Source organism: Scyliorhinus torazame, chromosome 21, assembly GCF_047496885.1.
Source record: "Scyliorhinus torazame isolate Kashiwa2021f chromosome 21, sScyTor2.1, whole genome shotgun sequence".
Taxonomy (NCBI): domain Eukaryota; kingdom Metazoa; phylum Chordata; class Chondrichthyes; order Carcharhiniformes; family Scyliorhinidae; genus Scyliorhinus; species Scyliorhinus torazame.
The window spans coordinates 29,166,931-29,193,577 of NC_092727.1; the positions used below are offsets into that span (position 1 = coordinate 29,166,931).

At 45.3% G+C, this 26,647-nt stretch overlaps 1 protein-coding gene across 3 annotated transcripts in view; it reads left to right on the forward strand.

Annotated features, from left to right (window-relative positions):
* Nucleotides 1–722: 722 nt before the first annotated feature.
* The window catches only part of igsf9bb (immunoglobulin superfamily, member 9Bb), an 889,343-nt gene continuing 863,418 nt past the window's right edge, over nt 723–26,647 (forward strand). For all 3 annotated transcript variants that reach the window (XR_011937440.1, XM_072486656.1, XM_072486657.1), the window contains exon 1: nt 723–1,130. Coding sequence is in view for 2 of the 3 variants with exons in the window: in XM_072486656.1 (XP_072342757.1) it covers nt 1,067–1,130 (64 nt within the window). In the remaining variant the exon portion in view is untranslated. The remainder of the gene's footprint in view (nt 1,131–26,647) is intronic.

The following is a 26,647-nucleotide window of genomic DNA, read 5'->3' on the forward strand; positions in this document are numbered from 1 at the left end:
TGTTCCCAGAATTTCATCCGTCACATAATCAGAGATCCAGCACTGCAAATTTCAGGTTAGACTGTAGATTGCGGGATTCGTTTCCAGCAATTACCTGCAGAACAAATTCCTCCCGGACGTAAGTTGCAACTTATTGGATGGACATAGGAATTGCTCTCCCTCGTTGTGTAATATAGAGAGGTTGGGGGGTTAAAATTAATTTGATAAATGAACACTTGCCGACTTTAAGGCACACATCTGCCCCGGCAAGAATTACCATGCAATCGATTGAATGTTTTCGTAACTGCTCTGCGCCGTTATTGGGTGATTTGTGGACCCGGTGGATTGATTTTGCAGCTTTGCAATGGCAGGGGGAAAGGTTCGCGTCGCCTGCTCCTGAAAATGCGGGGTGAACTTTCCGGCCCTGCCAGGGTTTTGGAGGGGAGAATCTGGGGAGAAGGGGGCCGAGCCGAGCCTCGGCAGCTTGGAGGAAGATGCCTTGTCTCCTCTCTCCCAGCTCCTTCCTATTGCGCATGATACTGCGGCGCTCCAGCCTCCGCACCTCAACCCACCTTGAGAAACAGGCAAAGGAGATACCCCGGCCCCGCCGATAGGCGGCGCCGCCGGCCAATCGGCATCGCGCCTCGGCTGGCCACAGCCAATCAGCGGCGGGGAGGGGGGGCGACTAGCAAGTTAGGTTCGCGGTGGGGGGGAGGGAGGGGGAATCCACTCCCCCATCCGTGCTGCCTGAGAAACCCAGAGAGCTTTCACGCAAGAGCACAAGTGGCAATCCAGGAAAGGGAGGAGAAGGATGTAACCGAATGAGAGAGAGAGAGAGGGGTAGAGAGAGGAGGAGAGACAGAGAGAGTCAGAGGCAGGGGGAGAAGAAGGGGAAGAGGAGGAGGAGGAGAAGGAAAAAAAAGATCATCCACTCACTCACTCACTCAGCAGAGGGAGAATGAACAGGGGTGAGCAGGAGCTGAAGAGAAGGACACCGTCGGAAGGGCTGCGTTCCCGGGGAGCATCTGAAAGTGAAGAGAGCTCCAAGATATGATCCAGCCAGGTCTCACAGCGGGTTAACAGTACTATGATTTGGTATGTGGCCACTTTGCTAGCGGGTGTAATCAGCACTAGAGGATCGGCAGCTCAAGGTGAGTTGAAGTTCAATATCATTCTCTCCCCAAGTTTATTTCACTGATGCTTGCAAAAAAAAAACCTGTGCTGACAGCGGCGGCTTGAACTGATTCAGCGGGGTGGGGGGTGAGAGTTTGTGTTCAATAGTTGTCACATTATCCTCATGCATTGAACTTGGCTGCTAACCCCGATTGTAAAGGAGGCAGGCTTGTAAGGCTCGTGAGGCTGATTATGGGTCACCCCCTCTTTCTCTCCATGCAGGTGTATTCCTTGTCAGGCGCCACTGCAAAAGTTCTGTGTTTCTAAGGGAGAAAAATAGACGTTTATTATAATGGGTGGTTTTGTGGAAGCTGCCTGGCTGGACGGTTCTGTTAAATCCCCTCCCTCCCCTGGCACCCCCTCAGTGCTTGCTCTCTGATTACAGGAGTTCAGACACCTCGGTGGGCTGAGACACAAGCCCCTCGCATCTCTTTGGCGGATGACTAGCCTTTGTGGCTTTCCCGCTCGGGGGTATCACCAGTCTCAGCAACTTTTTTTTTTGGGGGGGGTTGTTTTCTTGCGGGGGGGGGGGGGGGAATCCAATCCGGGGGGCAATTCACTTCTTTCCAGTGAAAAGCAGCAGGCTGCAGCCGGATGCCAACATTGCTGCAGTGCCCCTGGTCGCTGGAGTTGTCAATACTCTGCGCTGAGAGAGGGGGAGAGATGACAGGAGCCCAAGTTTCTCTGGGTTGGGATGAAATTGGCGATGTCTCAAAGCAGACCTGTGTAAAATCTGATGGATGTTGCTGCAGCCCTTTTCTGAAGAACGAAATTGAACCAGTTCACACAGGCAGTCACTGAAACTTTGAATGATTCGGTTTTAACATTTTAATTCGAGCCCATATGCTTATTTCCTGAGCGTGCGGGTTCCTAACCTATCCCTGGTGTTGGCATATCTCCTGTATCCTATATGATGTAGCAGAACATTGGCATTGGGGGAGTTTTAAGTAAATGTGACCCTTGTGCCAAATGGCTGGCGGTCCTCACTGACTAATCCCTCTACCAGAACCTGCCATTTCCAGCAGATATGAACCCCCAAAGCCCTGCCGTCTTCAGGCCGCGTCCCGGGACCGACTGCAAGACAGGGCTTTGCAAGGGGAGGGCTGTGGGGTGGGGTGAGGTTTTCAGGTTATTTTCTGACTCAGTTAGCAAGCTCTTGTTGCCGCTCCGTGTTAAACCTGCTCTCTACTTTGCACACACATCTGGAGCACCTCCCCCAAATTCTCTTTGAATGGAAATGCTCCTTTATACCAGGAAGGGGGGGGGGGGGGGCGCTGCCCCACTGCTGAATACTAGGATGGAGCCAACACACTGTACCATACATCCGCCCTCACACTGAGCAATGGAAGTAGAGCAGAGGTTTCAAAGGTCACCGAGATTTAAAGGTGAACAACGTGGTATCAAGGTGAAAGTCTCCGCAGTCTCCTTTATGAACCGATCGCTGGCTTTTGCACTGAGTGCATCGATTCGCGCCTCTTAACGTGTCGCAATTGGCAAGGTGAATTCAGCGGTACTCCGCTTGCAATTCGCGATTTAACTCGGCTGATTTCTCATTTTGGAAAGAATGTGTCGCACATTCGGATTCCAGTCTGAGAAAAAAGGGTGTGTGTGGAAAAGGCAGGTTCGTGATCGGTTGTTTTTTTTGTGCCAGCCACTGGACGAGGAGTGCTCCGGGCTGTTCAACGCCACAGCCTAGATCTCCACTCTAGAGGACAGTCTCCCCAACTTCCACCGGCCTGTTCATTCTCCCTGACACCTCCCTGTGTGCGGGTGGAGTGATGCCAGCCTTGCTCACTCCAGTATGTCACAGCACCGTCATGTACTTGTGAGAGGTGGTGAGTAACTGGTGTGAATACCAAGTACACAACGTCCCACTTCTATGATGACTAACTGCACAATAAATGAGCAAGCATTTAACAGTGGTGACCCCCCCCCCCCTCCCCCATCTTTGAATCATTGTTCTATCTGAACTGCGATTCTGCACAGAAAGCAACACACATATAAAATGGCAAAGTGAAAAGTTTGGCTTAATTGTTTTTCTTTGTCAACAATCCTGATTTCCCTCCTGGCAAATTAACTTGAGTTTAGTTAAATGCAAAGATGATAAAAGGACTGCATACTCCAATCATGTGGGTGGAGGTGGCACAATGGTTAGCACTGCTGCCTCACTGTGCCAGGGACCCGGGTTTGATTCCAATCTTGGGTGACTGTGTGGAGTTTGCACGTTCTCCCCGTGTCTGCGTGGGTTTCCTCCGGGTGCTCCGGTTTCCTACCACAGTCCAAAGATGTGCAGGTTAGGTGGATTGGCTATGCTAAAAATTTGCCCCTTAGTATCCAAAGATGTGCAGATGTGGTGGGGTTAGGTGGGGTAGGGCGGGGCAGTAGGCCTAGGTAGGGTGCTCTTTCAGAGGATCTGTGCAGACTCGATGGGCTGAATGGCCTCCTTCTGCACTGTAGGGATTCTATATTAAATTGGTTTGATAAAGTCAAAGATGGCACCAACACGTGCAAATCAATAACTCACACTTAAGAGGACAAGGAGTGAATCTCGCACTTTATCTGAATATTTAGTCATAGTTGGATTTACATGCTATGTGGGGCAATGGGTGGGGTTCGAGTACACAGTAGTTTGGAGAACCATGGTGCCACTGAATAAATATCTGGATTACTTTTGTATTCCAGCTCAGATCACAAACTTGGTCTCTTATTCTCAGTTTGCTCTGTGCACTTGTTGCTAACCAGTTCAGAATGATGTTGGTCATATTTCAATGTCTACTCTCTCACTTGAAGATAATAGACTGATACGTTTGAGGAAGATTTGAGGTTTGAGGAAGTATGCGAGATAACTATTTATTTTTGAGTTTAATTACTGTTAGGGAAATACTTCCTAACCATGTTGTCTCCAATGAAGGTTCTGACCATGTCTCCAAGTGAATTTATGCATGCAAGCTGAAATATGTGGGTTCCCCAATGCCTCACTGGGCCAAGGAACTATATTGTCTGGTACACATACATCCAGAAGGTCTCTCTTTGGATCTTGATTTGTTGTTGACTAAGCCGTTCCATCCAGGTATGGAGAGGCTGCAGTTGTTATGCATCTTGATAGGGAGGGGAACCAAAAACTGATTTGGGGTTCTTGATGTTTCGGCATCTCTAGTGGATGAACATTCTATCTGTGGAGTCAAATAGTCTTTGAATTCACTGCCTAAATTCACAGATGGAATAATTGGCAATTGACGGAGGCACAGGGAACTGTTGTTGACTGATCTGCACCCCAAGCCAATGATTTCTGGAGAAGTGGGAAGAAACATTAGATGGATGAGAAATGCCAAGACTCTTTTTGCATTGTTTCTTTTTAATCAGCAAGCTCAGCTCTTATTTGATTTAACTAATCCCAAATATAAAGACATTGGAACAATGTACTGGCCAATGTAACATTGCAGGCTGATGATGCTGGTGGAACTTCTACTGGTCTGTTCCTATTTGTACTGGAAGAGCTTTTGTAGTTTTTCCAGTTTGTAATGTCTGAGTGTGGGGAAAATGTGCAAAGAGGGCGGAAAGGCCAGGACAACTCAATCCAGGACACACACTTCAACTGAAGATCTTTTTTTTTAAAAAGCTGCGAGCACATTTATAAATTGGATCACTTCTGTAGTCCTGATCAGACAAATATCATAACTTAGCTGCTGTTGGTGGTACTGCATGTTACTCACATGAATGCCGAATATAGCAGCATATATCAACAAAGAAAGAAAAAAGAACTTGAAGTTATATCATGCATTTCATGACCCCAGGTTTTTCACATCCAAATGCAGTACTATTTTGAATCCTGTTGTAATGTGAAGAAATGTGGCAGCCACTATGCACATGGCAAGTATCCCAAGATATCAACTTGGCAAGTATCCCAAGATAACACTTAACTGATGTGATGATATGGTTTAATGGTCTTGGTTGCAAGAAAATGTTACTCAGAACACAGAAAGGATTATCTTGCTCTTCTTTGAGTAATGCTATGGTTTAACGTCTCATCTGAAAGGTAGTACTCGTGCAGTCAGTATTCAAAATGATGAATCCATAGAATCCCTAAAGCGCAGAAGGGGCCCATTCAGCCCATCAAGTCTGCACTGACCCTCCGAAGGAGCACCACCCTAGGCCCACTCGCCCACCCTATCCCCATAACCCCTGCGCATTGATCATGGCAAATCCACCTAACCTGCACATCTTTGGTCTGATGAATTGTATATGTGGTGGGAGATGGGGTAATAGCATTTTGCAAGAAAAAAATAACATGCAATTCTGCAGAACTTTGTCACACTCTCAGCTCTGTGTGTACCAAAGTGTTTTACAATCCTAGAATTCCTTCTGAAGTCCATTGCTTCCCTTTATGGACTGATATAACAACTAACATAGTGGGGTCCCGCAAACAACAAGGGAACATATAATCAAATAACGTATTTTTACAAACATATGAAAAACCTGAGTGAGGAAAAGACCAGCTGGCCTATTGAGCCTGTTCCATATATGTTATATATCATGTCAAGTGACTCCTTATCCCTGTCATTTATGGGCATTGAGTATTGGCATTCTAGCCCTGTCAAACACCCTTCTAGTTAAGTCTCATGATTGTGAGATTGGCTGTTAATAAATCACATTGAAAGTAAAGTATTGGACAACACTGGCACATCAAGGCTGTGCTCGCAACTATGTGTATTTAATCTCAGATTGACAGTCGCACAATAACCTTTTGACTGGTTCATAATTAGTAATTGCTATTTAGTTGTCTTTTTAAAGGTGATAGTGTTAACACGTTGCAATAGTGGTAACAAAAAGCAAGTATGCCAGGAAGAAGACAAGCCTGTGAAACAATTTGTCACATTTGGCAAGCACAGCTCTCGGTGCTGAAAAAGCAGCCTGAAAAGCTGACCATGTCACATTGATTAGGGGAAACAATTCAGCCCAACAAGCAACATTTCCTTGCTCCATAACATACCTTATACGGAAGTTGTGAAAAGGGTGCAAATGATATGGGACCTCTAGAGACAGAACTGCTTGTCAATGCCTTGATAGATAAGTACTGTAACCTACCAATCAAAATCTGCTGGGGGTGGTCCCACAGATGGAGCTCTTCCACAAAAACAACTGTAAACAAGTCTATTTTGCTTTTAAAATAGCATTGCCTCTGTTATTCTCGTGCATGAATAGTTAACATCCAAGCCATAGAAGTGTCCAGTGTTTTCTCAGCTTAAACACCTAAATATATTAATTCGTGAAGGTGAAAGTCCATGTAGGAAATCTAAGAAATGGTGAATGGTTTGAATACGTTGGTGAAATATTCCAGCAAAGCAATGATTCTGAAATGGCATTCAATAACGTGTTCTTGAAATGAATGTCATCTCCCAGATAGGCTAGTTGACATGAAAAGTAGTGATACGCTTCAGACGCCTGTGCTTAACAATGTATAACAAAGTTATTCCTCAAATTATTGCTAAAACAATGCAATGCTCACTGAGCCACTGGCAGATGCCACATGCCAAGAAGTCAATTAACCCTTTAAGAGATTGTTATTTGCAGCTGTTAGGAAAGCTGTGTGATTCCTATCATGTAATAACCACCAAAAACATTTATCCATCTAATTGTCCTGTTTACTCTGTTTTTTTCAGATACAAGCCAATACTCCATAAATATTACAGAATGAGTTGTGGCACATTTTTAAATTCAAACCCCCCATTATAGTTGTAAACTCTAAATTTGTTACGTAACGCAATCTTGTGATGGTCTATATATATATTCACGTTGCCTGAGTTATTAGCTTAGTATCGGGGCCACTACACTAAGGTATTCTGTTTGTGGTCCGGCTTGCTGAAATTTGGTAGAGGAAGGCAACTTCAGATTTTAATTCCAATTATTTCACAGATGGGAATAAAGACACAAGTTTTCCTATTTGTCATTGGACATAAAAACCTTTTGCAACATGGAACAGAGGGCAGCCCAGCGAGTATCCTACTACTTGGCTCTGCATTTTGCTCTGGAGTGCTAATTTAAAAAAAAAAAAAACATTTTCTTTAAATATAAAGAAAAAATAATACTTCATTAGCTTGGCGATGATTAGCAGACATGCTTCTTGCCTGAATATCTAGCGTGTCCCAAAATATAACTGGCGTGGGGTGGGGCGGGAGAGGCAGTTAGAAGGTTTAGCTCCTACCGAATGTAGGTGACACATAGAAATGAAATAAAGATTTGTATTTATATCAGGCTTTTCACAACCACATCCCAAAGCACTTTCGGGCCAATGAAGTACTTTTTTGAAGAGTAATCACTGTTGAAATGTAGGAAACACACAGTTAATTTGCACCCAGCAAACTCCCAGAAACAGTAAGTTGATAATGGTTAGATAATCTGTTTTCATGATGTTTATCGAGGGATAAATATCGGCTAAGACACCAGAGATAACTTCCCTGCTCATCATTGGAACTGTAGCTTAGGATCTTTTACATCCACCGAGCAGACAGATGGGGTCGTGGTTTAACATTTAATCCAAAGGACAGCACCCGTGACAGTGCATGGCTCCCTCAGTGCTTTGCTAGTGCGTCAACCTTGATTTTTTTACTCATGGAACCTGATGGACTTTAAATGCTGCTGTCTTGCAGTCCATTGCCCAGAAAATGACATCATTCACACGTTGCCAGGTTATTTTACAGAAACTGACAAGAGTTTCAGAAAGTTCACTGTATTTTTTCCAGAGTAGTTATAAATCAAGCCCACTATTGTTTGCATTGATCAGTCAGGACTTAAAGCCTTTAGAATTTCTGAGTGGGTCAGCAAGAGTTTACCTGAGAGAGTGGCATTTAATGGCGTCACTATTAATATTGGCATTTAGGTGTTTTGGCACAGGTGTGGTGCTCAATAGATGGCTAAAATCACAGGATGCTTGATATTTTTCCTGAAATAGCCTGTCAGACATTGAAAAGCATGAGGCTAAACGCTCTGAAATCAATCCAAGGCCTGACTTTCATGCTTTCCCATCAGTGAGTTGTTAAGCAGGGAGGGAAGCATGAATTGCAAGGAATAGGATTCGCATTGGGTTCCCATCTGCTGCGAACTCACAGCATTTATTACAATGGGATGGGCAAGGTCTCAGACACTGTGGATTTTGGCCGCTTAAGGACTGCTTCCCACCCAGCCTCTATTGTGTAAAGGAGCAGGGATGTCTTGCTGCAATTATGCAGGGCCTTGGTGAGGCCGCACCTCGAATATTGTGTGCAGTTTTGGTCTCCTTATCTGAGGAAGGGTGGTCTTGCTCTAGAGGGAGTGCAGAGCAGGTTTACCAGACTGTTTCCTGGGATGGCAGGTCTGAAGTATGAGGAGAGATTGAGTCGGTTAGGATTATATTCGCTGGAGTTCAGAAAAATGAGGGGGTTTTTCATAGAAGTCTATAAATTTCCAACAGGACTAGACTGGGTAGATGCAAGAAGGATGTTCTCGATGGTGGGCGTGTCCAGAACCAGGGGTCACAGTCTGAGGATACAGGATAGACCGTTTAGGACGGAGAGGAGGAGAACTTTCTTCACCTAGAGAGTTTTCAGTTTGTGGAATTAACTATTACAGGAAGTAGTCGAGGCCAAAACATTGTATGTTTTCAAGAAGCAGTTAGATATAGCACTTAGGGTGAAGGGGATCAAAGGAAATGGGGGGGAGGGTGGGATCGGGCTATTGAATTGGATGATCATAATGGATTGTGGAGCAGGTTTAAAGGGCCGAATTGCCTCCTCTTGCTACTATTTTCTATGCTTCTAGGGTGGTGGGAGGATTTATCTGGCATGGGAAAGTCTGAAAACAAATGGGCTTTGGCCTCAGGTTGGAAGTGGCGGGGAGGCAGCGCATCCATCAGAAGTTTCCTTCTGACTTTGGGTGCTCCCCCTTTAAGATCTGCTGGCTGCTGGAACTCCCTTCTCCACCCTGTAGTCTGTCCCCCAATCGCCCACATTCCACTCCCGCAGGCCTACCTTGCCGCCCCCTCCCGGAACTTAGATTCAGGAATTCCCCCGAAGTTCCTCTTCGGTCCACTTCACCTCTTGTTACTGCAGGGACTAGAGAGCCACCGGCCAGTCAAGTTGGCTGGCAGTTCATAAAGGTGGGATGTCCACCCCTCACTCAGGAGGAAGTCCCGCCTGCAGCCAATTGATGCTACTTCGAGCATGAATTTGGCTGCGGTGCAATCAGTTGCCGGGGTTGTGTTTCCCGCTGACTCTTCAGATGGCGAAATGGTTCTTCGTCTTTCTTAATGTCTTGTTCCTGCGGCTAAGATATCTCTTGATGGTAGGAAAGCTGGTATTATTGTTATTTGGTAGTTTGGCATCAGTAATCCAGCTACTGAAGTGTGGATTCTTATTTTAAATTGATGAACTGCCCAGTATCGGATGTGTAACTGGAAGCTCCTCCAAAGGTGCTTAGTTGGATAGCACAATGGTTAGCACTGCTGTCTCACAGCGGCAGGGACCCGCGTTCAATTCCAGCCTTGGGTGACTGTCTGTGTGTCGTTTGCACGTTCTCCCTGTGTCTGCGTGGGATTCCTCCTGTTTCCTCCCACAGTTTAAAAATGTGCTAACATTGCCCCTTATTGTTCAAAGATGTGCAGGTTAGGTGGGGTTATGGGGATAGGGCGGGGGAGTGGGCATAGGTAGGGTGCACTTGCAGAGGGCCAGTGCAGGCTTGATGAGCCGAATGGCCTCCTTCTGCACTGCATGGATTCTACGGAAGGTCTACTCACCTTTGAAAAATTAAACATGTGACTCGATCTAGTATTGCAACCTAGAAGCTTCCACCATGAGTGGAGTGCCCACTTTATGTACTTGTGAATAACAACTGTAATGCTGTGAATCTACTTTGAATTAATTTTATTCACAAAATCTTAATTTGACAGCACTTCCAGTTAATTATTTTGCCTGGGAACATTTGGTTCCAAAAATAAGTTTTTAAAAAAACTCTAATAAAGCTGGAGGCAGACCATATGGAGCATCACAGGTCACTGTGACTCAGCAAACTGATGATGAATAAATTAGCATGTTCTAATGACAACTCTAAGTTAGGCAAGTTGATGACTCAAATTTAGCCTTCACAACAAACTAGTATCAAATTGATGGTCTATTGTAAATGTGTTTGGACTTGAAGAGGATGGCTGGGTGTGAAGAGCTCCAAGATTTGGTAGAGATGTTTAAAATCATGAGGGGGTGGAGAGAGTAGATAGAGTCATACAGATGAGGCCCTTTGGCCTGTCGAGTCTGCACCGACAAACAAAGAACAATACCGCACAGGAACAGGCCTCCGCCCCTCCAAGCCTGTACCGGCCATGACACCGATCTTTGCCTAAACCCTCAGCACTTCCTTGTGCCGTATCCCTCTATACCCATCCTACCCATGTGTTTGTCAAGATGCCTTTTGAATGCCGTTAATGTATCTGCTTCCACAACCTCCCCTGGCAACACGTTCCAGGCATTCACCATCCTCTGTGTAAAAAAACTGCCTCGCACATCTCCTCTAAACTTTGCCCCACGGACCTTAAAGCTATGCCCCCTGGTGACTGACCCCTCAATCCTGGGAAAGAGTGCCTGCCCATCCACTCTATCCATGCCGCTCATAATCTTGTAGACCTCTATCAGGTCATCCCTCAACCTCCGTCTTTCTAATGAAAACAGTCCAAATCTATTCAGCCTCTCCGCATAGTTACCACCCTCCAGACCAGGCAACATCCTAGTAAACCTCCTCTGCACCATCTCCAAAGCTTCCACATTCTTGTGGTAATGTGGCGACCAGAATTGCGCGCAATATTCCAAGTGCGGCCTTATCAAGGTTCTATGTAACTGTAGCATGCCTTGCCAGTTTTTATACTCGCTGCCCCGTCCAATGAAGGCAAGCATTCTGTATGTTTTCGTAACTACCTTGTCCACTTGTGTTGCCACCTTCAAAGATCTGTGGACCTGCACACCCAGATCTCTCTGACTTTCTATATTCCCAAGAGTTTTGCCATTTACAGTATATCTTCCCTCTATGTTAGACCACATAAAATGCAATACCTCACATTTGTCAGGATTAAACTCCATTTGCCATTTCTCTGCCCAAGTCTCCAATTTATCTATGTCCTGCTGAATGATCTGAAAATCCTCAACACTATCTGCCACTCCACCAACCTTGGTGTAATCCGCGAACTTACTTACTACATGAAATACACCCCGTCTACATTAATCCCGCTTTCCAGCACTTGGCCCATGGCCTTGAATGTTATGACATTTCAAGTGCTCATCCACGTACATTTTGATGTTTGTGAGGTTTCCCGTCTCTACTACCTTCCCAGGCAGTACACTCCAAACACTCGCCACCCTCCGAGTGTAAAACTTTTCTTCAAATCTCCTCTAAACCTCCTGCCCCTCACCTTAAAATTATACCCCCTTGTTATCGACGCATTAACTAAGGGGAACAGCTGCTGTCCATCCTGTCCATACCCCTCATAATCTTATGCACCTCAATCATGTACCCCTCTCAGTCCAACCCCTCTCAGCCACCTAGGGGAAACTATTCCCACTCGTCAAAGCAACGAGAACGAAGGGGCACAGATTTAAAGTGATTTGCAAAATAAGCCAAAGGGATGTGAGAAGAAAACCTTTTCACACAGCGATTCATGTCTGGAATGCACCGTCTGGAGGTGTGGTGGAGGGAGGTTAAATCGAGGCATTCAAGGGGGCATGAGACGATTATTTGTATAGAAACAATGTGCACAATTTAACGGCCAAAAACACAGACCCATTTTGGGTGGATAGTGGGGTTTTTCTCTGTGCTGATGACCCCGCTATCAAACGGGACTCTTTTTTTGGCATCCGTGGGGAACGCCCTGCCAAGGCCGCGCTTACTTCCTGCACTGACTGCTGAGATCACCAGTGCAAGAAGAGATTGTAGTGCCAGTTTTAAATAGCGCCCCAATCTCTCGACCCCCTCTTGGAATCCCACTGTGACCTCCAGACACCCTAATGCCCCAATTTTCACCCCTCTCTCCCAACCTCATAAGGGCAGGGCATCCCCGGGCCCAATCCCTGAAATGGGCAAACTGGCACATGGGCACCTTGGCACTGCCAGCCTGACATGCTGGCAGTGCCCCAGCCAACCTGGCAGTGCCACCCAGGCATCCTGACAGTGACAGGATGGCACTTCTGAGGTGTTCGGGTGGCAGTACCAAGGTGCCAGGCTGGCAGTACCAAGGTGCCAGGCTGGCAGTGCCAAGGTGCCTGTGCACCAGCAAGAGTACCACCCTGCCCAGAGCTCAACCATCCAGGGGCCTCTGATGGCCTGGGAGACACCCCCCAGGTGCTGATACGCCTGGTCCACCTTTGAGCCCGCTAGTGCTAAATGGAGCCTGGCGAGGTTTCCCAGACACTGGCGTTCGTTCCTGGGCCTCGGGCGAATAGGACAACAACATAACTAAATGAGCCTAATGGCTTACTTAAATATGTTAATCGAGGCTCCTCTAGTGAGGGCGAGACGCTGACTGCGACGTCTCAGTTTCTGAGCATCATAAATCTCGCAACAGGCCTCTGACGAGATTTAATGGCCTTGTCGCATCACCGAGTTGGACTCAATGTATAAGGTTACAGGTTACAGGTAAAAGGCAGGGGACTGGTACTAAGTCATGATGCTTGTTTGAAGAACTGGTGCAGTCACGATGGGCCGAATGCCTCCTTCTACACAGTAACAATTCTGTGATCTAAATTGATTTATTGTTCCATAGAACCACAAAAGACTTGAATGAAGAATATTTTCCTGTCTCATTGATCTCAGAGTTCTAGCATACCAATTCTGCTGTTCACCAAGTGTACCATCAGTTCCTGAAACAATGTACAGCTCCTAACTGTGTAAAAAAATATTTCCTGATGATAGTAACAAAATGCTGCAACACATAAAATCTCAGCATCCAATAATTTTCATTTGACATTTGAGATTGAATTGGAACTATATAAGGTGTAATGTTACAATTACTCTTGTATTTATATGGGTGAAGTAAACAATATCCCAAACTGCAGAGAGATAGCTTTAGTTTTCAGAGGAAGAAAGACAATTCCTCAAAATGCTCCCAATTGTCTATATTTATCGGCTAATAGTATTAGTAATTCTATTATTCTTTTGAGATTGTACATGTGAGCTTTATGCCAAGCCATACAGTAGGGATCAGGCAACAAATGTCAAAGCTGGACAAACCCCATTAAGTGGTGGAACAATCAAGTTGTCTTAATATCTGCAGCCTCAATGCTCTCTAAGTAAATCCATGGACTGGGCTTCTGTGGTGCTGTCGGATCTCACTCACCGGTGGGAGAACCAGTGAGGATTCCTCCATCAGTCCCTTGAGAGAGGCCCAACAGAATCAAATGTCCTTCATGCTCATAAGTGACCACCACCACACCTTCCCCGTGATTGAGGTCCCCAGTGGTGAGATTGCTCCCGCCAAGAGCTGCCAGCCAATCAGAGGTTGGAGCTCCTCATTGCCATCAGTGCCAGTAGGAGCCGTGGCAGCTGATGGTAATGCATCCAGGATCATCGTGCGACCCGAGACCAAAGGTGAGTAACCGTAAGATGGGGCCACAGGAGAGGGAAGCAGAGGGGCGGGGGGTGGGGGCGGGGGTGGAAGCAAAGGGAGCAGTTTCGGCACTTTTCCCTCCATAGGGCAGCACAGTAGCACAAGTGGCTGGCACTGTGGCTTCACAGTGCCAGGGTCCCAGGGTCGATTCCCCGCTGGGTCACTGTCTGTGTGGAGTCTGCACATTCTCCCTGTGTCTGCGTGGGTTTCCTCTGGGTGCTCCGGTTTCCTCCCACAGTCCAAAGACGTGCAGGTTAGGTGGATTGGCCATGATTAATTGCCCTGAGTGACCAAATAGGTTAGGAGGGGTTATTGGGATAGGCTGGAAGTGAGGGTTTAAGTGGGTCGGTGCAGACTCAATGGGCCGAATGGCCTCCTGAATTGTATGTTCTATATCTTCCTGATGTCAGAGCGCCTGAATATGAGGGATCCCTCTCCCCTCCCCTTCGACTATCCACCTCTCCCCTTTACCCCATTGCCCCTTCCCCCTTCTGCCCCTCCTCCCTTCTCCATTTCTCCCCTTCTCCTTCTCCCCTCCTACCCTCACTTCCCCCCATGCCACTTCCAGCCCCACAGGAATCTTGCTTCAGCCCTACTGCCCTCCCAGTTAATTGCCGATGGTTTTCCCACTGACAGAAGACTGACGAGGGCTTCTCCTGCGGTTAAGTTGGCCTGGCCACCAAATGGTTCTTTCCGCAGTGGGCTGCATTACTCCCAGTCCATGGATTTAGTAGTTGCTCATTAAGTACATATTTTTCTTGGTGATAATAAATCTCCTGAACAACTGACTCAGTCTTAGCATTCAGCAGATTGCACAAGGCTCCAAAAATGGCTTTGTTCAAAGTTTGCAACAAAAAAAAAATTACGCCATCTTTCAATTTCATTATTTAACTACTGTAAAGTTTCTATTTAAAAGCCAGGGGGTGTGGGGGGTGTTGGTGGGTATTGCAGCTCTTCTATCTTTGTCTGGAAGCAGGATAGTTAAGTGGAGAATATGCAGTTTAATTAAAATAAGCCCAGAGGTCCTTAGCAGTCTTCATTCATTTACCCTATTTAGACGAACAGTGCATATTTCATAGTTCACAAGTAACATGAACTGCATTGTCAGTAACTCCAGTCATTTAATTAGTTTCCTGTAAAATACAGACAGATACAATGAAGTTCCAATAAATGCATAACTGCGAATGCATGGACCAGGATTTCTAGAACATACAAATTAAAATAGCAAACTTGGAAACCTCTACACCTCACCCTATTTGAACGTTGATTCTTTCAACAGTTCAAAGTGAACCATGACCAAAACCATCGTGTGCACAAAAATGCGTAGTTATCTAAATGTGTTCTGTCTGTTTGGGAAGTCAGCAGGCTGCAAGCAGATTAAATGTACATCTTTGAAAATATTTTATTGCTGGAATTATGTAGTCAATGTTTATACAAGATGTGTTTCAATTACAAAAGGCATGCAATTGGGAATGCATAAGTATTGGTTTTGTGCGTGTAACTCTGAGCCTGAATGGGAAATATCTTGATGTAAAAACAGAAAATGCTGGGTAAACTCAGCCAGTCTGGCAGAATCGGGGGAGAGGGAAACAGAGTTAAATGTTCTGAGTCCATATGACCCTTCTGCAGAACTGAGAAGTGAGAAATGTAATGAATTACATAGTTGGATAGGCAGGTGAAAGAGGAGGGGCAGAATAGAAAGCCAGGGATAGGTTGGAACGAAGGGGAGATTAGCAAGGGGGCATGGACAGAAGACAAAGGAGGGTGTTAATGGTGCCATGAAGGACTGAAGATTGTTAATTGTGGCAAAGAGAGGATTGCAGAATGTTTTAATAGGAGAACAAAAATCAGTGAAAGCAAAACTGAACAAGGGACAGGTGGCCATGTGGGGAAGGGTTGGGGTTGTTATGGGGCCAAAGGAAGTGAAAACTAAAGAAAAAACAAAATGGGGAGGGGCGACAAGATAGATGACAAAGTTCACAGTCTAAAGTTGTTGAACTTAGTGTTGAGTCAGGAGGACTGTCACGTGCCTAATCGGGAGATGAGGCGTTGTTCTTCCAGTTTGCATTGGACATCAGTGGAGCATTGCAGCAGGTGTAGGATAGACATGTGGGCACAAGAGCAAGCCACTGAGTTGACATGGCAAGCCACCGGAAGGTTGGGGTCATGTTTGCAGAGCAAAGGCCTTCCGCAAAGCCGTGGCCCAGTCTGAGTTTCGTCTCCCAAATGTAGAGGGGACTGCATTGCGAGCAGCGGATACAGAAGATTAAGTTCAAGGAGGTGCAAGTGAAATGCCGCATCGCCTGTAAGGAAAGCTTGGGGCCTTGGGCAGTGAGGTGGGAGGAGGTGAAGAGGCAGGTGTTGCACCATCTGTTTTTGTATGGGAAGGTGCCGTGGGGAGGGTAAAGTGTTGGGGCAAAGTAGGAGTAGACCAGGGTGTCAGAGAGGGAGTGGTCCCTGCAGAACGCTGATGGGGGGGTGAGGGGAAGATAGAATCATAGAATTTACAATGCAGAAGGAGGCCTTCGATCCATCGAGTCTGCACCGTCCCTTGGGAAGAGCACCCTACTTAATCCCACATCTCCACCCTATGCCCGTAACCCAGTAACCCCACCAAACCTTTTTTGGACATGAAGGGCAATTTAGTATGGCCAATCCACCTAACCTGCACACCTTTGGACTGTGGGAGGAAGCCGGAGCACCCGGAGGAAACCCACGCAGACACAGGGAGAACATGCAGACTCCGCAGACAGTGACCCAAGCCGAAAATTGAACCTGGGACCCTGGAGCTGTGAAGCAACAGTGCTAACCACTGTGCTACCGTGCCTCCCTAAGTCTTTAGTGGTGCATCATGCTGGAGTTGGCGGAAATGTCAGAAACCCCTTCATGCGCCTGATTTCTATATACTGGTAATAAATGATAAGGGTTTGATGTGTCTGATTTCTAGACTGAGAAAATAGGGAAGCATTTTATGGGAGAGATTTTGTGCTTTAATAGTTTCTTAACAGGTAAAAGTGCACATTTCTGCACTTTGGACCTGTGACCTGCCCTTCATTTTAAAAATGAATATTGCCAGGAGTGCTTAAGTTAGGACATCGCTCCAATTCTTCTTCGAATTCTGCTTTTGTCAATTTGTTTTTATCCGGGGTCAACTGGATTGAAGTTATGATCCTTCGGAAAAGGTTAGGCAATGCTAGAAAATCGCAGCGTGTAACTTGCAGAGTGCATTTGACTGCGTGTTACCTGGAGGTCTGGGTTGTGATTTGACGGTGCTTGTACATGCAGAGGACCACAAAGCCATCTTTATGACATAAGTATAAATTAAGACAAGTGGTGATGTTTCCAATGAGTTACTGGTCATCAGTCCCCATTTGTTAAAACTGGCATATTGCAGATCAACCGTTGGATTCTATTTATTGAGGTGAAGAGGTAATTTGTTTGAAATCAACTGCTATTATAGGGGCTGTTTAGCACAGGGCTAAATCGCTGGCTTTGAAAGCAGACCCAGGCAGGCCAGCAGCACAGTTCAATTCCCGTAACAGCCTCCCCGAACAGGTGCTAGAATATGGCGACTAGGGGCTTTTCACAGTAACTTCATTTGAAGCCTACTTGTGACAATAAGCGATTTTCATTTCATTTCATTATATTTCCATCAACCACATATCTGGAACAAGGCTAGGGATTTAAAACTGAGATTGTCCTTTGGCAGCAAGCAACTTATCACAATCGAACATTTTGTTGGGATAACATTGTGTGTGGCTTTGTATAAATTATTTTTCATGCGGGAAAATATTACCACTTTATCAATAAATAATTTTTTAGTCGGTCATCCTTTCCCTCCATTGATTGGTCGGAACTGCTTATCACATTCTGAGAAAGCTGTCGACGCGCTTTCCAATGAGTTTCGGGATTTTCATATGCCACTTAGCCCAGTTTCGTTTTGGCGTGCATTAATTATCAATAACTTCACGCTTCCTTTTTGCTCTGGCAGTTTTTTCCACGCTTAGTGCGTGCCAAGAAACTCACTGCTAATGTAGCAACCTGTTCAAGTCGAACAGAGATTGTGTTCAGAATAGAAAGTTAACACGATAGGAGAGAACGGGAATAGCAATGTGGAGTCCTGTGCTGGGGTGAGAATCACACTTTGATAAGATATGCGTTTCCTTGGCCTGTGGTGTAAGAAGTACATTATGAAGAGCTAGGGTGGCATGGTGGCGCAGTGGTAAGCACTGCTGCCTCACGGCGCTGAGGACCTGGGGTCGATCACGGCCCTGGGTCACTGTCCGTGTGGAGTATGCACAGGTCTGTATCGGACGCACCACCACAACCCAAAAGATGTGCAGGGTAGGTGGATTGGCCCTTAATTGGAAAAAAAGAATTGGGGGCTCTAAATTAAAAATGATAAAGAGATTACACAGGATACATACGGCGGCACAATGGTTAGCACTGCTGCCTTACAGCGCCATGGACCCAGGTTAAATTCCGGCCTTGGGTGACAGTCCATGTGGAGTTTCTCCACGTGTCTGCATGGGTTTACTCCGAGTACTCGGGTTTCCTCCCACATCAAAATATCTGCAGGTGGTGGATTGGACATGCTAAAATTGCCCCTTAGTGTCCAACGGTGTGCAGGTTAGGTGGGGTTATGGGGGTAGGGCGGTGGAGTAGGCCTAGCTAGGGTGCTCTTTCAGAGGGTTGGTAGAGACTCTATGGGTCAAATGGCATCCTTCTGCCCTGTAGAAATTCTGTGCAAAAGTTGGTTATGATCAATAGAAAAGATTTTATGGGACATTTCATCCGGCTGTAGAACCGGTTAATGCTATGTTCCAGCACCTTCCCCGCTGTGAAGCATTGTACATGTCTACAGGAATTCTGAAGGAGAAGGTGTTATAATGGGCGTCATTCTCCGACCCCCCGCCGGGTTGGAGAATTGCCGGGGGCTGCCGTGAATCCCGCCCCTGCTGGTTGCTGAAGTCTCCGGTACCGGATATTCGGCGGAGGCGGGAATCGGGCCGCGCCGGTTGGCGGGCCCCCCCGCTGGATTCTCCGGCCCGGATGGGCCAAAGTCCCGCCGATAAATTGCCTGTCCCGCCGGCGTGGGGGCACTCTTTCCCTTCCGCCTCCGCCACGGTCTCCACCATGGCGGAGGCGGAAGAGACTCCCTCCACTGCGCATGCGCGGGAAACTGTCAGCGGCCGCTGATGCTCCCGCGCATGCGCCGCCCTGAGATGTCATTTCCGCGCCAGCTGGCGGGGCAACAAAGGCCGTTTCCGCCAGCTGGCGGGGCGGAAATCCCTCCGGCGTTGGCCTAGCTCCTCAATGTTGGGGCTCGGCCCCCAAAGATGCGGAGCATTCCGCACCTTTGGGGCGGCGCGATGCCCGTCTGATTGGCGCCGTTTTGGGCGCCAGTCGGCGGACATCGCGCCGTTTGGGGAGAATTTCGCCCATATTCTTTAAATAATGGAATACTGCAACAGGAGGATTACTTTTGTGTTCGCAGTATCCCCATGAGCTATCAGTGACTGAAATATTTTATGGAGGTTTCTATGTTAAAATTGAGCCAAGTGTTTGAAAAAGACAAATTAACAATTTACAATGGATAGGGCCTGTTGGGGAAGTGGCACTTGTATTAATCAGTAACCAACTGAGCCAATCTGCCCAGATAGATCAATTTGTTCCAATGCTTGGATTGTTTAATTGACTTATGACAATAAACAAGAAAATCAAAATCATCAATGAAATTAAAAAGAAGTTCAATCATGATTCAGAAAGAGAGCAGAGAAAGTTCATACTGTACAGATTCATACCAGATTCCAATCATATGCAATTATTAAAATGTTAAAGGACTAATATCAGGCCTGAAAACAGAACAAAAATGTGGCAAGTGGTGACATTAGCTACAGCTGTTTGGTTGATGCCAGTGGCATGGAGAGAAACCACTCCTTTAATTGGATGTCCAAGTTGTTCGAGCTGCTAATCTTCTCTCCTGGAACAAAAACAAAAAATACTGGACAAACTCAGCAGGTGTGACAGCAACTGTGCAGAGAGAAGGGAGGCAACCTTTCGAGTCTGTTAGAGTTCTTTGAGGCAGTAACAAGGAAGTTTCATAGATTATCATAGAATTTACAGTGCAGAAGGAGGCCATTTGGCCCATCGAGTCTGCACCGGCTCTTGGAAAGAGCACCCTACCCAAGGTCAACACCTCCACCCTATCCCCATAACCCAGTAACCCCACCCAACACTAAAGGCAATTTTGGACACTAAGGGCAATTTATCATGGCTAATCCACCTAACCTGCACATCTTTGGACTGTGGGAGGAAACCGGAGCACCCGGAGGAAACCCACGCACACACGGGGAGGATGTGCAGACTCCGCACAGACAGTGACCCAAGCCAGAATCGAACCTGGGACCCTGGAGCTGTGAAGCAATTGTGCTATCCACAATGCTACCGTGCTGCCCTGTTGGACAAAGTTGAAGTTGGACAAAGGAGAACCAGTGGACGTGATTTAATTATATTTCTAGAAGGCCTTTGACAATGTGCCGCATAGGAGATAGTTAAATAAGTTAAGAGGCCATGGTGTTAAGGGTAAAATCCTGGCATGGATAGTGGATTGGCTGACTGGCAGAAGGCAGAGAGTGGGGATAAAGGGGTCTTTTTCAGGATGGCAGCCGGTGACTAGTGGTGTGCCTCAGGGGTCTGTGCTAGAACCACAACTTTTCACAATTTACATTAATGATCTGGAGGAAGGAACTGAAGGCACTGTTGTTAAGTTTGCAGATGATACAAAGATCTGGAGAGAGACACGTAGTATTGAGGAAGCAGAAGGATTTAGACAGGCTAGGAGAGTGGGCAGTGAAGTGGCAAATGAAATACAATGTGGAAAAGTGTGAGGTTATGCACTTTGGAAGGAGGAATTTAGGCATGGACTATTTTCTGAATGGGGAAATGCTTAGGAAATCAGAAGCACAAAGGGTCTTGGGAGTCCTTGTTCATGATTCTCTTAAGGTTAGCGTGCAGGTTAGTCGGCAGTTAAGAAGGCAAATGCAATGTTAGCATTCATGTCAAGAGGGCTAGACTACAAGACTAGGAATGTACTTCTGAGGCTGTATAAGGCTGTATTGGGCGAGAATACAAGACCAGGGATATACATCTGAGGCTGTATATGGCTCTGGTCTGATCCCATTTGGAGTATTGTGAGCAGTTTTGGGCCCCATATCTAAGGAAGGATGTGCTGGCCTTCGAATGGGTCCAGAGGAGGTTCACAAGAATGATCCCTGGAATGAACAGCTTGTCGTATGAGTAACGGTTGAGGACTCTGTATCTGTACACGTTGGAGTTTAGAAGGATGAGGGTGGATCTTATTGAAACTTACAGGATACTGTGAGGCCTGGATAGAGTGGATGTGGAGAGGATGTTTCCACTTGTAGGAAAAACTAGAGCCAGAGGACACCATCTCAGAGATGAGGAGGAATTTCTTCAGCCAGAGGTGGTGAATCTGTGGAACACTTTGCCGCAGAAGGCTGCGGAGGCCAAATCACTGAGTGTCTTGAAGACAGAGATAGATAGGTTCTTGATTAATAAGGGGATCAGGGGTTATGGGGAGAAGGCAGGAGAATGGGGATGAGAAAAATATCAGCCAAGATTGAATGGTGGAGCAGACTCGATGGGTCGAGTGGCCTAATTCTGCTCCTATGTCTTATGGTCTTATGGTCTGGATGACACTTTGTCATCTGGGGTGGCATTGTAGCACAGTGGTTAACACTGTGGTTTCAGAGTCCCAGGGACCTGGGTTCAATTCCCGGCTGGGGTCACTGGCTGTGCGGTGTCTGCACGTTCTCCCTGTGCCTGTATGGGTTACCTCCGGGTGCTCCAATTTCCTCCCACAAGTCCCGAAAGACGTGCTTGTTAGGTGAACTGGACATTTTGAATTCTCCCTCAGTGTACCCGAACAGACGCCGTAGTGTGGCGACTAGGGGATTTTCACAGTAACTTCATTGCAGGGTTAATGTAAGCCTACTTGTGAAGCTAATAAAGATCATTATTATTGTTTCCTTTACCAAGACCAGGAACGGGAATGCTTCCAGCCTGGTTCAAAGAAAGCACTTCAGTACCGATGCCAGTTATCAAACCAGTGCTCTCTTTGAGCAAAGCTCCCCAGTGAAGTGTGGAATGGGCAAGTTACTTTTTAGTCTTAGCTTCTGGCCTGCAAATTTTCACATTGATTTTCCTGTGGTTTTGAGGAATGTATTGAGGCAAATAGTAGATTTCATAGGCTCCATAAAGACCCAGACAACCAATAATACACTGTCCACCATCTTTAGCATTGGACATTTCTCACTGAGGTTTTGCCTGTATTTCAGGCTTGCACACTTAAAGAAGACACCAGTGACGTGAAGATTTACTAATAAAGAAACAAATAAATCAAAGATAAAGGATATAATTTGTTGTTTGAGCTACACACTGCCATTTTCAACTTGGACTATATTAAGCGATGAAGAGGAACAATTTTGAAAAGCAGTTGAATAGAACCTGATGGGCCCATTTGGAAAATAAGTTTTCAGCACCCACGGAGTACATGCAAATTATGAATATAAAGTAGCATTTAACTGCTGTTAATGGCACAAACAGCATGCAGTGCTTGAAAATTCATTTAAAGATGTGTTGGCTGACTAATACTAAAGGCTGACAACTTCAATTTAACTGCCTAATGCTCAGAAGAAAAAACAGAATGGTGCTCAGTACACATGGATATTGCGTACCTCTGACTGATTCTCTGTGTGCATTACCACTGCGTGTGCTCTTGACACATTGCCAACGATACTCGCAATGAGTCAGTGTTGCATTTCCATGGCTTTTGTATTTTCAAAAACTTTGTGCAATGTGTTCAGTTTCTAAAGGTGTTTGCAACCTGCACAGGCTGTCTCCAATGTGCAGTAATATTCATATTTCATGTTTTTTGATAATGAATCTTCGTCAAAATAAGTGGAATAAACCTTTCCTCAGTGCCAATAATTAAACTATGTTGAGGGAGACCTATTTGGTATTGGTTTGATCACCGCTCTCAGATTATTCATGTGGTGGAAGTACTTGTTCTTGGCACTGTGGAAACTAATAAAGTTTTTGACTGAGAAATCAAGTCTTGGGCAGCAGGTAACATTGTGGATAGCACAATTGCTTCACAGCTCCAGGGTCCCAGGTTCGATTCCGGCATGGGTCACTGTCTGTGCGGAGTCTGCACATCCTCCCCGTGTGTGCGCGGGTTTCCTCCGGATGCTCCGGTTTCCTCCCACAGTCCAAAGATGTGCAGGTTAGGTGGATTGGCCATGATAAATTGCCCTTAATGTCCAAAATTGCCCTTAGTGTTGGGTGAGGTTACTGGGTTATGGGGATAGGGTGGAGGTGTTGACCTTGGGTAGGGTGCTCTTTCCAAGAGCCGGTGCAGACTCAATGGGCCGAATGGCCTCCTTCTGCACTGTAAATTCTATGATAATCTATGAAATCCAAACTGGTAGCCAGCAGTGGAAGATTTCTCCTCAGCATGTTTGAGCGATGTTGCAAGATGTCTGTCAAACCAGCATCAATACGTTTTTCAATGACACTTTAAGGCCTATACATTGGGTTCTGGGGCCTAACTGTCACTGGGTCAAAATGCTGGAACTCCTTTCTTAACAATACTATTTGTGTTTCTGAACCAGATAGACTGCAGCAGATCACGAAAGCTGCTCACAACCACCCTCCCAGAGGCAATTAGGGATAAAATGGTGGCCTTCGCCAGCGATGCCCACACCCTGCAAAAAGAATGACATAGTTTATACATCAGTGTTCTCTATTCACTAAATAGTTATGCATATGCAGTAATGAATATGGATCTGTGGCTCTTGCGAAGGAGTGCTACTGTTGCGAGGCATGAACTACTAGTACAATAGCTTGGCTAATTTAACCTAATTTGATATTCTCTTCAGTGGTGAGTGCAGTGTGCAGCCTTATTTCATGGGATCTTGTCCCCTTGAGCAAATGCTTTCTGAGCCATTTCTTCTCTCCACGCCCTCCACCTTGCAGTACATTTTACGTTTATACCTTGCTTCCTGCAGGTGAGAGTGTGAGTGATCACACTCAGTGTGTTGGGACTCTGCCAATATTATTTTTACCGTCCTATCACGTGAATGTGAGGATGGCTCAAAGACCATTCTTTCCTGCATTAATGGTCCACTTTGCCTGTGCTGAGCTGCTATAAAATCATGGCATGGGGAAAAATCAAAGGAGACCAAATGGGTAATTTATCATCATTTGCATCTGTAATCGAATTGAAGGAATAATGTTGGTGCGCCTTTGCACCTTTGGGATTTTCAGTAAATAATTCCAAATCATACACGTTCACAAATTCAGTGCTGAAACAAAATTACATTCTAGGTTTACTGTGCGATTTTGATTTACACTGATTCTGCGCTCTCAACACAGCCACATCCTGTTTAGCTTTTCTAAATGGCTTTTCATCCTCTCCCATGAAATTGTGATCCCACTGTTCCCCGATCCATCGACTGGAACTAGGATGGATGAAACTTGCCCAACTGCTAGCTGGTTGTTGCTTTGACAGATTGGCATATCAGAGATTGTATATTGGAAAGATTCCTGCAATATAAATGGAAATATTGCCTTTCTTGCACTAATTCGTGTCATGACACTGAAGAAATTGAGAGTTGCCTCGACTTTTTCCTGCAGACAGAATAGCAACGGATGCTCTTATTCATCTTCAAAACTTTTTTCATTGTTCAGAAACTGAGCTGCGGCAGAGCAAAAATTCAGAGGGAAAGCAAACCCAGTCTATTTTATTAGTGGGTAGTCAGCACTACTTTAGCAATCACTATGGCAGCTGGTCATTGGTTGCTAGGCAGCAGGTCTCCCAGAATCAATACAGTCAGAAAATATTACTTCTTTCCCCTTGGCGTGTATCATAAATACAGAATTAAAAAACCAGGGCAGAGTTTTAGGGATCTAATGACACACCACACCATTCCCAAGATAATGTATTCACAGTTCTCTCACAATGAATGCTCTACCGACTTGCTGTGTTTAATGCTTAGTAACATTACAAAACATTAAAAAGAACAAAAATAAATAGATTGAGCACAAGGTTAGCACCTTACTAGAACAGATTCCTCAGCAACAACATTTAGCAGCTGTGTAAGGTGCTCCAAAACCTTAAAGGAAAGTACTCTAATGTTAGCGTTTTACTTACACGCTAGCACAGTGGTGATGAAGCTGCACCTTTATCTTGTCATGGGAAATTCTATTTATATTTGATGTGTCAGACCTGTGCCTTGGGAGTTTATACTGGGTATCACGAGAGAAAATGCTTCAATATCGTTTTATATTAGGGTTATTATTTGCTAAAATTGGAATCTCACTGTGGAGATGATAACTCATGAGTGGTAAAGTTGTGGCTAAAGTGGCAAGTATGATCAAAATCACATTCCGTTGCTCTTAATAATATATTTGATATCCTAAATAAATTGGAACAAAATAATTGGGAAGGAAAAGCTGCATGGTTTGACTTTCAATATGATGGGGTGGTGGAAACAGATTCAATAGTAACTTTTGTTTTTGAAAACTCACCACTATTCTTAGAAGTCCCCCTATGCCAAAAAGGGCCGACATTCTAAATGGTGATCAGAGATTCTCACTCCCCGACTCCGATGCAGACTTCAGCGGGTGCTATTCAGGTCAAACTATGTTTTCAAGTTATCCCCCGGCATAACCCACACCTTCACCAAAGATTTAATCTGCTTACCACTTAGTAGCATCGATCCTGGGTCCTGCATTGCTAAGTAAGTAAAGTAGATTTTGGAATAACCACTATTTCAGGTTAAATTAAGTTATTTTATTATATTTTTTCTTTTAAAAGCTGCAATTACTGCCTTTACAGAAAGGTGAAAAGATCTTGCTTCTGGATCCTTCTGGTTGGTTAAAGGGACCTTCAGGCCTAACTTGACAATCAATCTTCTTTAAAGTCTGGTCTTCTTTCGATGTAATCGCTGGTTAGCTTGGTTGCTGTGTCCTATCTTTCCCATGTACCGAGCTATGAGACCTGACTCTGCTGGCTATCTCTGAGCTGACTCTGAGCTGACTCTGCCAACTCTTTAAATTCTAGTCTTCCTTAGATGTATTAGCTGTTTTAGCTCGGCTGCTTTGCACTGTCTCTTTCCCATGACCGAGCTGACTGTAATCTGACTCTAAGCTGCTTGTTCCTTCTCTGCTTCTCTCTGAGTTCTGGTTCTGGTTCTGGCTGCTGTTCCCTTTCTTTGGGTTTATATATTTTTCTAACAGTTATCTAGTTTTTATGACTTTATTGAAAGTAACTTTTTTCACTTTGATTGTAAAAAGTATCTTTGATCTAAACCTTCTAATCCAATAAGTATTCATTTTGACATGACTTCATCTCATAGATCTGATTACATTGTTTCCTTTGTGATGTTCAAAATGCTTTGACTTCAAGAGGTGTTACTTTTAATTCCTATAATTTCTATAGTTTTATTTTCCAATTGTGTCCTCAGCTCATAATTTTGACTTTGATTTTGGCTTTGAATTATGTTTCTCGTAGACTGATAGTCTCCAGTTTTCTTTAATTTACCTGGTATTAGCAAATTTTCACACCTAGAATTCTCACCAAATTCAACTGAACCTCGTCCATGCTTTTCCAGATGCTTACTAAGATAGTTACTTTCAATGAAGGTGTGAGCCATTGTTTTTGGTTTCATTCAAAATCCTGTTTGTCTTGTTTGCTAAGTCTGCTTGACCAAGGATATCTGCATTTTACAATCCTTCCCTGGCAGCTGCTGTTAACCCTTTGTGGGATCTTTACCTGTATCCTCTCATGTTTCT